The sequence below is a fragment of the Paroedura picta genome, chromosome 10 (assembly GCF_049243985.1).
Source record: "Paroedura picta isolate Pp20150507F chromosome 10, Ppicta_v3.0, whole genome shotgun sequence".
In the NCBI taxonomy this organism is placed as follows: Eukaryota; Metazoa; Chordata; class Lepidosauria; order Squamata; family Gekkonidae; genus Paroedura; species Paroedura picta.
Window position 1 is genome coordinate 50,368,762 of NC_135378.1, and position 16,016 is coordinate 50,384,777.

At 40.0% G+C, this 16,016-nt stretch overlaps 1 protein-coding gene across 5 annotated transcripts in view; it reads left to right on the forward strand.

Moving 5' to 3' along the window:
* FBXW7 (F-box and WD repeat domain containing 7) overlaps nt 1-16,016 on the forward strand; it is a 145,581-nt gene that overhangs the window by 94,496 nt on the left and 35,069 nt on the right. For 4 of the 5 annotated variants that reach the window (XM_077300087.1, XM_077300086.1, XM_077300085.1 and 1 more), the window contains 2 exons: nt 10,135-10,217; nt 13,428-13,569. In XM_077300087.1, coding sequence (XP_077156202.1) covers nt 10,135-10,217; nt 13,428-13,569 — 225 coding nt within the window. Of the gene's footprint in view, nt 1-7,331; nt 7,751-10,134; nt 10,218-13,427; nt 13,570-16,016 lie in introns of those variants that run through there. The other variant, XM_077300088.1, reaches the window with a different exon arrangement.

The following is a 16,016-nucleotide window of genomic DNA, read 5'->3' on the forward strand; positions in this document are numbered from 1 at the left end:
CTGTCGGTGCTGTTGTGATAATGCTCACACAAGAGTTCATGCTGTGAGAGCCTGCAGTGATTTTCATATTCTTGTATGTGCATTCATGTGCACAAGCTCTGGCACTAGCAAAAGAATATTTTGATGCACTTTGCTTGCGCTGCAGCTCTAGCATGGCATCTCAGAAAGCCATTCTGAGAGCTGAAGGTGCCTTGAATGCAGGAAGATATCTTTTTCATGGATAAATATGCCGCCAGTAAAGCATTCACTTTTAATCTGAAGTTAAATGGTTGAAGCATAGTTCTTTTATTCTTTTCCCTGGAGAACGATGTTCTGTTTATTTCACATACTTATATCCTACATTTTTCAACACAGTGCCCCCAAAACAAAAGAATTAATAAACCTCAGTTGGAAACAGAAATGGATTTGGGATACCATAGTTAAAAGCTGGGTCTAATACAAGCCATGTTTTTTGGTAACTGAACTGTGACTAGGTTTTAAGTAGCTTTCATCCTTTGAGTAAGAGCAGTAGCATGTTCAACACAGTACCAGCTGCTTTGATTTGGGCATAATGGCAGTCATAACAGCAAGATGGAACTGTTATGTAAGACACAAATCTAGCCTTTTATCTGAGCCTATAACTTGGAGGTATGTATGTTAAGTGTCATCAAGTCACTTCCAATTTATGGCAACGTTCTGAATTAATTACCTCCAAAATGTTCTGTTGTTAACAATCTTGCTCAAGTATTGCTAAGTGACTTTAACTAGTAACATGTCTGTTAATGGGATGGGATTAACAAGCTTTGAGAAAGTCTGGGAAATCCCCTAATTTTGAAGCTGGTATTGCTCCCCATCAAACCCCGATCTAATATAAGGCTGTCAGCTTGCATCGGAGAGGTAATATAACAAGAAGACAACTCTGCGGCACTTTCAGCCTCCATCCATTTCCAGGCCTTACAAGTTGCTGCACCCAGGCCCATTATGCACGGCCGCCGAAACGGCGATTTCGGGTCACATGGAAAACGCGGAGGGGGAAGAAGCGAAGCAAACCGGTTATGTACGGGGCGGGGCGTGACGGCAGCAAAACCCAGAGTAACCGATTATGCACGCGGCGATCCAGGCACCGCTTCTGGTTGCGCCCCGGTCACCCAGAAGCTGCGCTTTCTTACGCGTTTCACTGACGCAGCTTTTTCGGCGGCATGCACCGAAGCTGCGGCCGGTTGTAGCCGGCTCCGTGCGTTATCGGTGATTTTAGTCGCCGCCATTCCACCCCGAATGTGCGCTAAAACCCCCGTGCATAATGGGTCCCACTGGTGGCCAGTGGCAAGGGGAGAACTGGCAGCCATGTAGAACAGACTTCGGCCCATTATGCACGGCCACTGAAACGGCGATTTCGGGCCACATGGAAAACGCGGAGGGGGATGATCCGAAGCACACCGGTTATACACAGGACGGGGCGCGACGGCGAAAAAACCCAGAGCAATTATGCACGCGGCGATCCCGGCGCCGCTTCTGGTTGCGCCTCGGTCACCCGAAAGCTGCGCTTTCTTCCGCGTTTCGCTAACGCAGCTTTTTCGGCGGCATGCACCGAAGCTGCAGCCGGTTGCAGCCGGCTCCGTGCGTTATCAGTGATTTTAGTTGCCGCCATTCCACCCCGAATGTGCGTTATTCTCCCCGTGCATAATGGGTCTTCTAGAGGCTGTCTACAAATTAGCCAGCTCTGATGTCCTGTATATGGTTTTGAAGACTGTCAACAGACATCTTCTGATGGATGGCCATCTTATGTTGCATATTAATTATTTTTTCCTTATAAGTTGATCTGTATTGATCTTCTGTCCGGAGCTTGTGTTTTTATATTATTTTTGCATCCTTTTATGCTGCTGGCTTTTGATGTCATATTTGTAAGTTGCCTTGGGCTATATAGGGAAGTCAGGATAAAAACATTTTAGATAAACAAGAGTCTGTTTCTGTACATATATATGTCCCATACAAAAAGAATGCTCTTTTTACCCAGGATCTGGTTTTGGGAGCAGAAACAGAAATTTGAAGCGGCCCTTCTCAAAGGCTAGGTAAATGTTGCACTGTAGGACAAACGAACTAAAAAATTTTAAAAAATTGGAACCATGTGAATGTCTTTCATATTATTATTATAATAAAAGAAATAAAAGGGACACGATGTTAATGGCAGTAATGCCATCTGGGAAAATATTAACATACTTCCACGCAAATGCTGTTCTGCAGTGTATTAACAATAGTAGGAGTACCATACTCAAGACACTTGAGTTGATGGGTTCAGCTGACATTTTATATTCGTGTGTTTAGCTGAGCTACTTCTCCCCCACTTATAGAGGTTCAAATGAATGGAGACTTGAGAAAATATTTGATTTATTCCTTTCACACTGTGGTACATCGTTGGTTTCATGTTGTATCTTTTGCAAGGCTGTGCCATATGTATATCTGTAAGAAGTGGCAAAATAAAATAACCTAATTAGTGAAACAAAAATGATAATATGAATCTGCCATGATAACTTCTTTAACATTCAAGGTCTGATATAGCAATAGTATGACCTTAGTATAAAGTTGAGTCCTTTTATGGTAGATTTAAACAGCAGAAACACAGGTTTGCTATTTATTTAAAACAAGGGCTGAAGGCCTAAGGGTGCTTTCCTGGGAGTTAGCCTCCATGAAGAACATGGGATGTATGTATGTATGTATGTATGTATGTATGTATGTATGTATGTATGTATGTATGTATGTATGTATGTATGTACACAATTCACAACACAACATGAATAACAACAACACTGGGGAGATCGAATTGTTCAGTCATGGAAGGGTGTCTGAGGGGGGCCCAGCAGATTTTCCGAGTCGGTCGGCCTCAATCAAATGCCTGGTGGAGGAGCTCCCTTTTGCAGGCCCTGTGGAATTGTGGAAGTTCAGGCAGAGTTCTTATATATACTTCCTTTCTAAAGAACTTGGGGGGGGGGTGGAGATATATATAAATCTCCCCTACTTGGGCTCAGTCTTGGGCAGTTCCAACTATAATAATCAGGCAATAAATGTCCAGGAAATCCTTTTTCTGCTGATACCTTAGTGTACTGTGGCCATCATAGGAGAAAATGTTAGCCTAGAGCAGCCTTTCTCACCTTTTTTACCATTGAAAAACCCATGAAACATTCTTCAGGCTTCAAGAAACCCCAGAAGTGGCCAGCTATGCAGAATATGGTTGGGAGGCATAGCTGTGTACATGCCCACATGGGGCCCCTTCTCCCCCCCCCCAGGCCCATCATTGGCCACTGGTGGGTTGACATTACCATATTTAGTCATATCAACTGATAAATGTTTAACAATTTAAAATATATTAAAAATGAATTAGCTCCAACCCAGTTGGGAAACCCTTTTAGGGCTATCAAGAATCCCCAGTATATCATGAACCCCTGATTGATAAAACTGATCTAGATGGACCAGTCATCTGACTCAAGGCAACTTCATATGTTCATATATTCAGTGCATTTCAGAACAGTTGCAGTTTAGTGTACCTTTTTTCAATTTTAGTGTTATACTTTCCCCAGTTGTTTTAATCTGTAGTTAATTTAAAATATGCTACAACAGCAAGGAATTAATATTTACATCCTGATTGTTGTTGTTGTTGTTATGTGCGAAGTCGTGTCCGACCCATCGCGACCCCATGGACAATGATCCTCCAGGCCTTCCTGTCCTCTACCATTCCCCGGAGTCCATTTAAGTTTGCACCTACTGCTTCAGTGACTCCATCCAGCCACCTCATTCTCTGTCGTCCCCTTCTTCTTTTGCCCTCGATCGCTCCCAGCATTAGGCTCTTCTCCAGGGAGTCCTTCCTTCTCATGAGGTGGCCAAAGTATTTGAGTTTCATCTTCAGGATCTGGCCTTCTAAAGAGCAGTCAGGGCTGATCTCCTCTAGGACTGACTGGTTTGTTCGCCTTGCAGTCCAAGGGACTCGCAAGAGTCTTCTCCAGCACCAGAGTTCAAAAGCCTCAATTCTTTGACGCTCGGCCTTCCTTATGGTCCAACTTTCGCAGCCATACATTGCAACTGGGAAGACCATAGCCTTGACTAAACGCACTTTTGTTGGCAGGGTGATGTCTCTGCTTTTTAGGATGCTGTCTAGATTTGCCATAGCTTTCCTCCCCAGGAGCAAGCGTCTTTTAATTTCTTTGCTGCAGTCCCCATCTGCAGTGATCTTGGAGCCCAGGAAAATAAAATCTGTCACTATCTCCATTTCTTCCCCTTCTATTTGCCAGGAATTGAGAGGGCCGGATGCCATGATCTTTGTTTTCTTGATGTTGAGTTTCAAGCCAACTTTGGCACTCTCCTCCTTCACCCGCATCAACAGGCTCTTTAGTTCCTCTTCACTTTCTGCCATTAGAGTGGTATCATCTGCATATCTGAGGTTGTTGATATTTCTCCCTGCAATCTTGATCCCAATTTGTGACTCCTCTAATCCCGCATTTCTCATGATGTGCTCTGCATACAAGTTAAATAGGCAAGGCGACAGTATACAGCCTTGCCGAACTCCTTTCTCAATTTTGAACCAGTCAGTGATTCCATGTTCAGTTCTCACTGTTGCTTCTTGACCTGCATATAAATTTCTCAAGAGACAAATAAGATGCTCTGGTATTCCCATCTCTTTAAGAACTTGCCACAATTTGTTGTGCTCCACACAATCAAAGGCTTTAGCATAGTCAATGAAGCAGAAGTAGACGTTCTTCTGGTACTCCCTAGCTTTCTCCATGATCCAGCGTATGTTGGCAATTTGATCTCTAGTTCCTCTGCCTCTTCAAAATCCTGCCTGTACTTCTGGAAGTTCTCGGTCCACATATTGCTGGAGCCTAGCTTGTAGGATTTTGAGCATAACTTTGCTAGCATGAGAAATTAGTGCGATGGTGCGGTAGTTTGAACATTCTTTGGCATTGCCCTTCTTTGGGATTGGAATGTAAACTGACCTTTTCCAATCCTGTGGCCATTGCTGAGTTTTCCAAATTTGCTGGCATATTGAGTGTAGCACTTTTACTGCATCGTCCTTTAAGATTTTGAATAGTTCAACTGGAATGCTGTCACTACCACTAGCTTTATTGTTGCTCAGACTTCCTAAGGCCCATTTGACTTCACATTCCAGGATGTCTGGCTCCAGGTCAGTAACTACCCCATTGTGGTCATCAGGGATGTTAAGCTCGCTCTTGTATAGTTCTTCTGTATAATTTTGCCACCTTTGTTTGATCTCTTCTGCTTCTGTGAGGTCCCTACCATTTTGGTCCCTTATCATACCCATCTTTGCATGAAACGTTCTCTTCATATCTCCAATTTTCTTGAAAAGATCTCTGGTCCTCCCCATTCTATTGTTTTCTTCTATTTGTTTGCACTGTTCATTTAAGAAGGCATTCTTATCTCTTCTAGCTTTTCTCTGGAATTCTGCATTCAATTGGGTGTATCTTTCTCTTTCTCCCTTGCCTTTCACTTCCCTTCTCTCCTTAGCTATTTGTAAAGCTTCCTCAGACAGCCATTTTGATTTCTTGCATTTCTTTTTCTTTGGGATGGTTTTAGTTGCTACCTCTTGTACAATGTTGCGAACCTCCGTCCATAGTTCTTCAGGCACTCTGTCTATCAGATCTAATTCCTTAAATCTATTTGTCACCTCCACTGTGTATTCGTCAGGGATATGATTTAGTTCATACCTGAGTGGCCTAGTGCTTTTCCCTACTTTCTTCAATTTAAGCCTAAATTTTGCAACAAGAAGCTCATGATCTGAACCACAATCAGCTCCTGGTCTTGTTTTTATTGACTGGATAGAACTTTTCCATCTTTGGCTGCAGAGCACATAGTCAATCTGATTTCTGTGTTGACCGTCTGGTGATGTCCATGTGTAGAGTCGTCTCTTGGGTTGCTGGAAAAGAGTGTTTGCTATGACCATTGTATTCTCTTGACAAAATTCTACCAGCCTGTGCCCTGCTTCATTTTGTACTCCAAGGCCAAACTTGCCTGTTATCCCGGTTATCTTTTGGCTTCCTACTTTAGCATTCCAATCCCCCATGATGATAAGCACATCATTTTGGGGCGTTGCTTCTAGAAGGTGTTGTAGGGCTTCATAGAACTGATCAACTTCATCCTCTTCAGCAGCAGTGGTTGGGGCATAGACCTGGATCACTGTGATGTTGAATGGTTTGCCTTGGATTCGAACTGAGATCATTCTGTCATTTTGGGGATTGTATCCCAAGACTGCTTTTCCTACTCTCTTATTGATTATGAATGCTACTCCATTTCTTCTGCGAGATTCTTGTCCACAGTAGTATACCTGATGGTCATCTGAATTAAATTCACCCATTCCTGTCCATTTTAGTTCACTGATTCCTAAAATGTCGATGTTCAGTCTTCTCATTTCTTGTTTAACCACGTCCAGCTTGCCTTGATTCATGGATCTGACGTTCCAGGTTCCTATGGAATAAAAATCTTTACAGCATCGGACTGTCTTTTCGCCACCAGTTACTTCCACAACTGAGCGTCCTTTCGGCTTTGGCCCAGCCGCTTCATTCATTCTGGCGCTACTCGTACTAGCCGTCTGCTCATCCCCAGTAGCATATTGGACACCTTCCGACCTGAGGGGCTCATCTTCCAGCGTCATATCGTTATGCCTATTGGAACTGTCCATAGAGTTTTCATGGCAAAGATACTGGAGTGGTTTGCCATTGCCTTCTCCAGTGGATCACCTTTTGTCAGAGCTCTCAGCTATGACCTGTCCGTCTTGGGTGGCCCTGCACGGCATAGCTCATAGCTTCACTGAACTACGCAAACCCCCTTGCCACAACAAGGCAGCGATCCTTGAAGGGGGTCCTGATTGTTGATACTGTATATTTTATCATTAGTGAGTTGTGCATCAAATATTCCCAAGAAACTTTTATTATTTTTTAACAGATGACATTTTCAGGCTGTTCTCCAAAGGAAATACTTATCTCAAACTATTTGACAATGAGCTGCATTTTTATGCAGCAATTTTTGCACCTATTAGAGACATTGACATAGCGGTCCAGTTAGCTTGCCTGGGGGGCACCGTATAACTGTAATTAGTGAAAATGAGCCCTGTTTGCTTCAAAAGCAGCCAGTGCTACTCTGTTTGCTTAAAATAGGGGAGATAAATTACCAGGGTTTGAAATGCTTGTTAAAGATATGCATTATTTTCTCAAACCCAATGGCCAGCGTGAGGATGGCGTGGGGATGGTATAATTTCCTGCGAAGTCCTTCCCATGCTGTGTGCTCACAGGCTCCTTGGAGCTGAGCACCATATAATTGATGTGCAGCCTGCATTGCTGAAGCTTGGACTGCACCATTCTCAGCGTGAGGGAAGATGTAATCTGATATCCGTGCCGCTAAGGGAGGAATCTATTCAGTCAAGGCTTTGACAGGGCAAAGTCTCCTCCAATAATCTTCCCCCCTGTTTCATTATTCCCTTAAGTTCTTCTCAGACAAGCTGCATGCATGTATGTGTGCCTGGAGAAGCTGCTGGATACCGAGCTTCGTTCGCGTTTGCAGTGGAGTTTGGTCGCTGGTTCTGCTGCCTAATCTTCCTTTTCTGACTTGCCCGAGCATGTCCACATTAGAGTCTGTGACATACCTACCTGAAAAAGGTTTATATTGTCAGAGACTACCAAGCAGCCGGACACATAGGGGCACGGAATCTCTGAAGGGAAAGAATACCGACAACATGGGTTTCTATGGCACTTTAAAAATGATTTTTTACAAAGTAAGTAGCCTGGATTTTCTTTTTGCATATATGTGTAAATGTATGTGTATATGTGTGATGAGGATGGAAAAATCTGTATCATCAGAGATGGCTGCAGTATCTCACCCCCACCTCGTTTTTGGTGGGTGGCTGGATGCTTAACATTCTATACGCTGAATAAAGGAAAATAATGAAAAGGCTCAATGAAATGCAAAATCCTTTTATTTTAGGAATCTGCATGAGAAACCAAAGGCAGATCAGGCTATTTACCTTTGGTTGACCTGGCTCTTCACATTCGTTTGAGTACTTTATGTTTGTTTTAAGTAAGGCTTCCTTCTGTTTGTTTGTAGTATCTGCCAAGGTATTTTATATTCATTTTGTTAGTTCAGAACGTCTTGGATACAAATGGGATAGGTGTTTACATGTAGCGGTTATATTGCAGAGGCATTTTAAAGATGGCATGTAATACTTTAGGAACATATTTCTGGTAGCAATGCAGAATACAGGCTGCATTATCTGTTATTTCAGAAAATTGATAGTTTATTACTACAGGATTCTAGTGTTTGCTTAGGTATTTATGAAACAAGTTTTCAGTTGCACAAAAATCCCTAAAAATGCTGACATTTACATTAGATCATTCTGTGGATGCGAACTTCTTTTTAGTATTGTAAGTGTGGCATTAGTTTGATGTAGTGCTAAGTACTAAACATCTGCATATATCACAAACCAGATTTTAAATGTATGGAAAAAGTTTGCTACAATTGCTGAGAAAACAGGAGTTTGGTCATTTCAGGCAATTATAAAGATTGCCTGTGGTTTAGAATGTATCCTCTATTTTTTTAAATGAAGTTTCTCTTAAAGTGGAAGTTACTATTCTAATTCCTAAAATTTGTTATTTGAATAAATAATTTCATAGATGGGGAAAAAGGAAATAACAGTATATTTGACACACCCTTGGGGAAAATCAATTCAATTTTGAGAGATTAAATTTTTATAATACATGCATCTCTTTATAAAGCTGCCAACTTATTTAGAGCAGGAAGATAGTCTACAATATATTAATTTGCCTTCTATAAGAATGGTAAGGGCTTTCCTGGCATTCTCCTGTACATGGGTAAAAAGATGGTCTCCATTTATTCTGAGCCTTGCTTTGAAAAGAGAGGTTGTTAATGGAGAAGGTTGTTTCTTGCTTTGGGCTTTCTGGTTCTGTATGGTAGCATGCTGTGTTTTGTCCCATGTGAGCCGTGGGCACACAAATAAGGTTGCCTGCAAGAGAAGGCTTCTTCCTGTCTGCAAAAGTGAAATGAATAAGCAAAATAATTTACAAGGGCATGTTGTCCAGAATAATAATGTGTGATCAATAAGGAAGTGGAGTGATGGGAAACGATAAGAATATAATGTATCTTTCAATGTTATTATGATGCAAAACTTAATAAATATGTTGTTTAGAAAAACTGAATAAAATACCAGCATTTGAAGAATAGAGAATATTTGTTATGAGCTGGTGACAATCATTGTAAATTGTTCTTTTTGAATCATTCCTCTCTTTAAGTGCTTAATTTTTTTTAAAAAAAGGATATTTAAACCTGGATTGAAGTTCATGAAGAGTCCACATTCTTTAGCCATTGTGGTGGTTGACCTTCAACTGTTTCATCTTGTCAAGCCTAAAAAGTTTATATTCCACATATACTTGCTTAAATGTCTCTTTAGGTATAGACTAGCTTCATTTTGAATGTATAGTTGACACTACACGTAAGCCTTGATGACTCTTACCAGATTTGATTGATTCAACATGCCCTCTACTGTGTATCAGTATAAATATAATAATAATGATTTATTTAAATTAATCTGTACTTGGTAGCTCAACACTTTGTGTGTGTATCTCCATCCTTGTCCCTTTTATGACAGTGGCCCTAAAGCCATCCTCATTAAACGTTGTTATTAAATGCCTTTATTAAATTCATTTTCATTTAAGTACCTTAAAATGTTAAGCAACTACAAACCTATAGTTTTGATGGTTTACGGAAGTGTGTTTGATTTGATTTTGTTTTCTTGCTTGTGTTTTTCTTTTTAATTCAAAATAATTCCAAAGAATGTGAAAAGTTAACTTTTAAACGTCTTGTAACTCAAATTAAATAATGTATTGAAATTAATAAATGTGTGGAATCAAATCTTAACATAGCAGGAAATCTTCTAATTATCAAATTATGATAGTTATTGGGTCATTGGAAGAATTTCTGGTTTGGATTATGGAAGTTTTATCTTAGAATGCTACTTTGAAATGTATTTGTTATTAAAACAGAATCTTAGGGCACAGGCAAAAAAAAATCACCACCCTACTCATTATAGGCCTAATTTATGCTGGCAAGCTAACAAAAACTTTTGTTGTGTTTTACCACTTTCAGATGAAGAGAAAGTTGGACCATGGCTCCGAGGTCCGTTCTTTCTCACTTGGAAAGAAACCCTGTAAAGTCTCAGAATATACAAGGTAAATTCAGTGTACATCACTGCATCAATATCCCCATCTTCCCCTCTTGTCTATTTACACCATAATGTAGAATTGTGGGAATATATGTACAATAAAACACATAAACAACTTGCTTGATGTGACTGAACTTTTAAAATGAAAAGGACTGAGTATTTCAAAAGTCTTTCTTCTGAATTTGTAATAAACATTATTCTTTGTTTTCATAGAACTTTATAGCAGTGCCCCCCCCCCAAAAGCCAATTTGCAGATAGTCTATGTACCACTCCACTGTAACAGATGGAATATTGGAACACCACTGTCTTTGATATTAATCACAGCATTGTTGCATGCAACTCTGATGCTTTCTTACATTGAATAATCATTGCTTTACAACATGGAGCTGCATTTCTAAATTAAAGGGATGTATGTTCATCATGAGGCAAACCAGCCAATTTAGCAACCCTTTAATTTCCTTGGCTTAGGAATTTCATATTAGGAATGCGTACAATTCAGTACTTGGTGCAGTTGCCATAACAACTAGATGGAGCTTTTCTATATTTCGTCATGTTCAAATCTACATCACTGTAAAACTTTCTTACTCTAGTAGATTGATTTCTGTAGGCTGTTTAGCTAGTATGCAAAACTACATTTCAGTTATCTTTTTAATTTCTTATTATGGATAATGGTGAGTTACATAAGTTACTCGGTTTTATACCTCCATTCCTCATAAGAGAGTTAGAAATAATTCTGTGTATATTATTGCTTAATTGTAGGACTTGGGTTTAAATAAAAGATATCTTTTAGGCGCTCACATTTCTCTCTTAGTGCACTGAAACCATTTTTGAGGTTTCCAAGTTCTACCAAAAAGCCTATCTTGGAAATCTTGTAAGACAGTGTTTGAAGACAAGGTCAATATTGGTTTGGTATTTGAAGGGAGGTTTTACAAGAGTATTACACTGGTGTGTTATGGAGTTCATCTGACACAAGTATCCTGAGAGAGCAGATATTGAAATGACTTCAGCCATGATCTTTACTCAAAATACTTCAAAATATCTAAACAGTTTGATCTATATAAATTAATTCATTAAGCTATGTTTTAAGCTGTATAAAATTGAATGATTTATTTTGCCTCCTTTTGTATTACAAGCAGTTTCCATGGGTGGTAGGTTTCATAAATCTGTTCTTGCACACTAAAGAGTGCTGTAAAATAATAATTCTCATATTAAAAAATACCTTTATTGAAGATATAAAACTTCTTATACTGAAATAGACCATTGGACCAAAGCTAATAATATAGTCTACTATGGTAACCTGCAGTAACTTTTCATGGTATCAGAGGTATTGCATAGCCCTGTCCTATCTCTGTGGACTGAACTGGGACAAAGGAGATACTCTATCTTTGTTACCCTTTAGTATGAAAGTTCTGCCTTGAACGCAGTTGGAGAACCTATGGAGCAACCTAAACAAAAATAGTAGGCATGTATCAATGTTAGCATTAAATGAATTTAGTTACAAATTAAGGTCATATAATAATCCTGTGTGTGCAGTGAAATGTGTAATAAAAGCAAATGTCTCAGTTGGTTACGTTTATTTCACTCCAAAGCGAAGTGTTTAAATGTCTAGAATTTTAAATGTCTGGCAGTAAATACTATGCTAGGGCTTGCTATAAATGAAAAAGCCTAGGATTTTAGCTAAAGATTTCTACTGGTCAGACACTTTAACTAAGCATTTTACATGATGAAAAATGACAGCAGCAAAATGAGACAGCAAGGTCATATACTTTGCTTGGCCTCTACTTTTAACAGTCTACCATAGAGATTAGAATTATTTTAAAATGAAAAACCTTTCTTATTCTAGTTTATAATTTTAAAAAAATGCAGATGGAGTAGAAATTGGGATATATAAATGGTTTAAATAAAATGAAATTTTAATTGAGTTTCGATTATAGCATCTGTATAAAAAAGAATTACCCTTTTACCCCAAAAGTGAGAAGTCTGTATAGACATATTTAATTTCTAAAAGGCCAAAAGTCCAGTAGATCTATTATCAACAGGCTACTGTCAACTAAGAATCACTTTTGTAGTAGAATACATTGTTCTGTTTAACTGGGAATTCTTGTGGCCAGAATCCAGCTAGTTTCCTAAACCAATGTGACTTTAGACTGGATTTCTTAATGAGCAGCCCCTACGCCACATGGCAAATAACCTTGTCATAGGAATCTGTTCTTCAGAGTCTTGGTGATTATGCACCTCTTGCACTGAAAGTAACTTATGGGATACCAGCCTTGGATCCTGTGAAAGATCTCAAAGATCTTTTCTGTACCAGGAATCAAGACTGGCTCTGCTTTCATCCAGTTGTGGAGCTAATTTCCACTTCTGGATTATGTCAGCACCAATCCAAGGTGGTCCCAGGCCTGGCACAATGCAAACCCTCATTTGCCCCATGGGAAGGGAATGCAGATAATTCCTGGTCAAGAAAAAGTCAATCAAGCAATCAATCAGAAAAAGTCAAAGAGGAGGAAATTTTTTTCTGGCTCTGCTCGCCAGCTGCATAATTCTAGCATGTCTCTTCATGCTGTTCATGGAGGTAATCTGCCCCCCAGGAACAACATTCCTAAGTGTTGGGGCTACATGCCATTCTGTGGAGGGAAATCACCATAATTCTACAGGTTCTGCATTAGTACCCTCTGTTGTTTAATTAGTGCAACCTAGTTTTCCTGCTTGTATGCCTTATGCTAACCTCATGGATCTATCACACATACAGACAAAAGGTGAGTTTGTAAAAGTAAGATTATATAATCAGTAAGATTATACATATCATGTTAAATTGGCTTGAATAATTTAGAGTTGCATTTGCTGTATATAGTCATGGTTTATAAGATACATTCCTAAGAGCAATCACAGGTTAATAAAGAAGGGGGAAGTCTCCCCTCATCCAAGACTTTCTCCAGAATACTATAAATCCCTACAAGGAAGAGCAGGCCAGTTTCTCTATCCATTTTCCTTTTTTTCACCCATTAAATGATACCTGACTGAACTGTCTCCTGAAAGACCATTTTATACTAGGATAGATTTCTGTTTTGGGAGGCAGTTTTCTGCCTATCTTGATGGTTTCCATGGTATACAAACACCTGTACTTAGTTTGTGAGGGTGACACACATATCAGCTACATATTAGGGATTACTAGAGTGAGCTATTTCTGAAACTGAATTGGTGGTCCTTTCTACTTTAGTACTACTGGGCTTGTGCCTTGCTCAGCCACACCTACTACTTTTGGAGACTTGAGAGCAGCCAATGGTCAAGGACAGCAGCGGCGTCGAATTACATCCATACAGCCACCCACAGGACTTCAGGAATGGTTGAAAATGTTTCAGGTAAACAACTTTTAATCAACCTTCAATGAAAACTCTAAACTGAAATGTGACCACATTAAAATAACCATTTCCACCAGCACAGGCAATATTTACCTCACTCTGTTCTTTCTCTCCCACTTTCCATTATAGAGAAGGCAATTTTATTTTATTTTTCATTTCCTGTAACTTATTTTGGATATATTGCTGTTTTGTTTAAAAAATACTCAATACATTTTTATATAGTGTTTGAGGATAGTCTTTACCTGAGATCAATAAAGGTAATTGTTTTTAAAAGCAACCTATTAAAAGATTATTTTATAGTTTTTTCAAACCAGTTAATCATTGCAGTTGAAAGAATGATAATTCATTGTTCTTTAAGACAAGAAATCAGTAATGTAAAGAGAAATGCCTTCAAGACAAAAATACTTAAATTCTGGATTGGTTACAAATGGTATAAACTGAAATGCTATCAGTAGTGCAACTTAACTCACAGTCCATAACTGAGTAGAGCCAGCTTGACATAGTGGTTAAAGTCATCAGCCTGTAACCTGGAGAAAGGGGTTTTAGTCCTCATTCCTCCATATGCAGCCAGCTGGATGACCTTGGGCCAGTCATGTTTCTCACAGGGTGTCTGTTGTGGGGAGAAAAAGGATAGGTGATTTTGAGCCATTTTGAGACTCCTTCAGATAGTAAAAAGGGGTGGGGCAAAAATAGCTCTTCTAGCACTGCAGTATGGTTATAAAGAAATGAGCTACTTCTGTACACTGATTTATAAATTAAAACTAATTCTAAAACACTTAAAAATACAAGAAATGAGCCAGCATAGAAAATACTGAATTATGACTCTTTTCTCATTCAATGGAAAAAGTATATCTTCAGTAGTAAGCTTATCACTCCATTTTTGGAATATAAAGTATTTTTTAACAAAGCCCTTTGTGGTCAACCTTAGTAGTTGTCAAAATTAATCAAGTCAATTCTTGCTGTAGAAGAGAAAAGGCTTGGAAGGCTTTTGTGTTCCCCCATTATGCAATCAAAAAAATCTTATCCTTCAGTTTGAGAAGTGTCATGATCAGTTGTCCCCAAAAAAGCATTAAAATATTGTCTAGATACAGATTTTATAAATAGAAATTAAACATAACTATCCGTGTATTGTACTCCAAAATGCAGCAACAGATTTTCCCAGCCCATTAGACATTGCAAATATTATCTTAAAACATTTTCTTTCTGGTAAAAAGTTCAGACAATGTTTTATCCTCAACAGCTTTTTCAGGTAGGTTGCGACGAGAGCAACTTGTGCAAAGTCAGTCCTTCCTAAGCCCATAGGACCAGGCTGTAAATTTTCCATTGCAGGATGAAAACTTTCTAGCTCAGTGGTTCTCAACCTTGGGGTTGGGACCCCATTTAAGGTCACCTGGCCCCTTCCTTGGGGTCGCCAGGTTGCTTGCTGCCATGGCAGCAGTGTGTGAAGGCATATGGTGGTGGAGACAGCTGCCGAAGGGAGTGGAGCCATGGCAATGGCTCCCTTCACACCGCCTCAATTATTGTGTGCATGCACGCGTATGCAAACGCCACCTGCGCACATGTGTTTCCAGCGCCCAACTAGCTCCTTCTGCATCTGACCAGCCTGCCTGGAGGGTCGTGCTGGTGCCTGCTGAGGAATGCACCAAAACACTTCACTCAATTCTTTCAGAGCTGGCAGGAAAGCGACCCCCTCCCCCCGCAGGTCCAATGTTGCCCCATTCTGCCTGCTCTGCAGCAGGGCCACCATGGAATCCCCCCCCCCATAGTTAAAAGAAGGGAGAAAGGAGAGAAGCGGCAAGCCAAGGGAGCAAGATGTGCGCCCAAGCCCAGGCTGGAGCGGGACAGTGAGCAATGTGGATGCGGTGGCGGCAGCCCCCTCCCCCAGGCAGGGCCCTCACCCCACTCCAGTCACCTCCTGTGGGGAGTAACCCATGGCCATGTCTGTGGGGGCTGGCAGAAGCACCTCCACAACGCTAAACTGACAGCTCCTCCAGCTGGGTCCCTGCTGGGTTTTGGTGCTGAACTTGGGGTCGCGCCAAAGAAAACCGCTGTTCTAGCCAAAGATTAGGAAATGTTTTCTCAAATTGTTTTGTTGGAAGAAAATATGCTACCATGGAAATGAGTAATCTAAATCTTAAAAGTACCAGTTATTATCATTATCAGCTTTAGGAAATATATGTTAAAGGTTGTATTAGCATATCCTCTGTGAGTAATGAAGTCAAATAATGCAACAATAAAGCATCTTCTGAAACTAAGGTATAGATTGTTGAAAAACCTGGGAGAATATACCAGTTCTAGAGGTACCAGAAGAGAAAGGTGTACATTTAGAATTATTCTGGTATTGTAAGAGTTGGTTTACAGCTACTGGTTAGTCTGACATCTGATAGAAAATTCCTTTCTGATTGCCAATGTGGTATAGGTACACAGCATGCAAGATTTTTCACCTG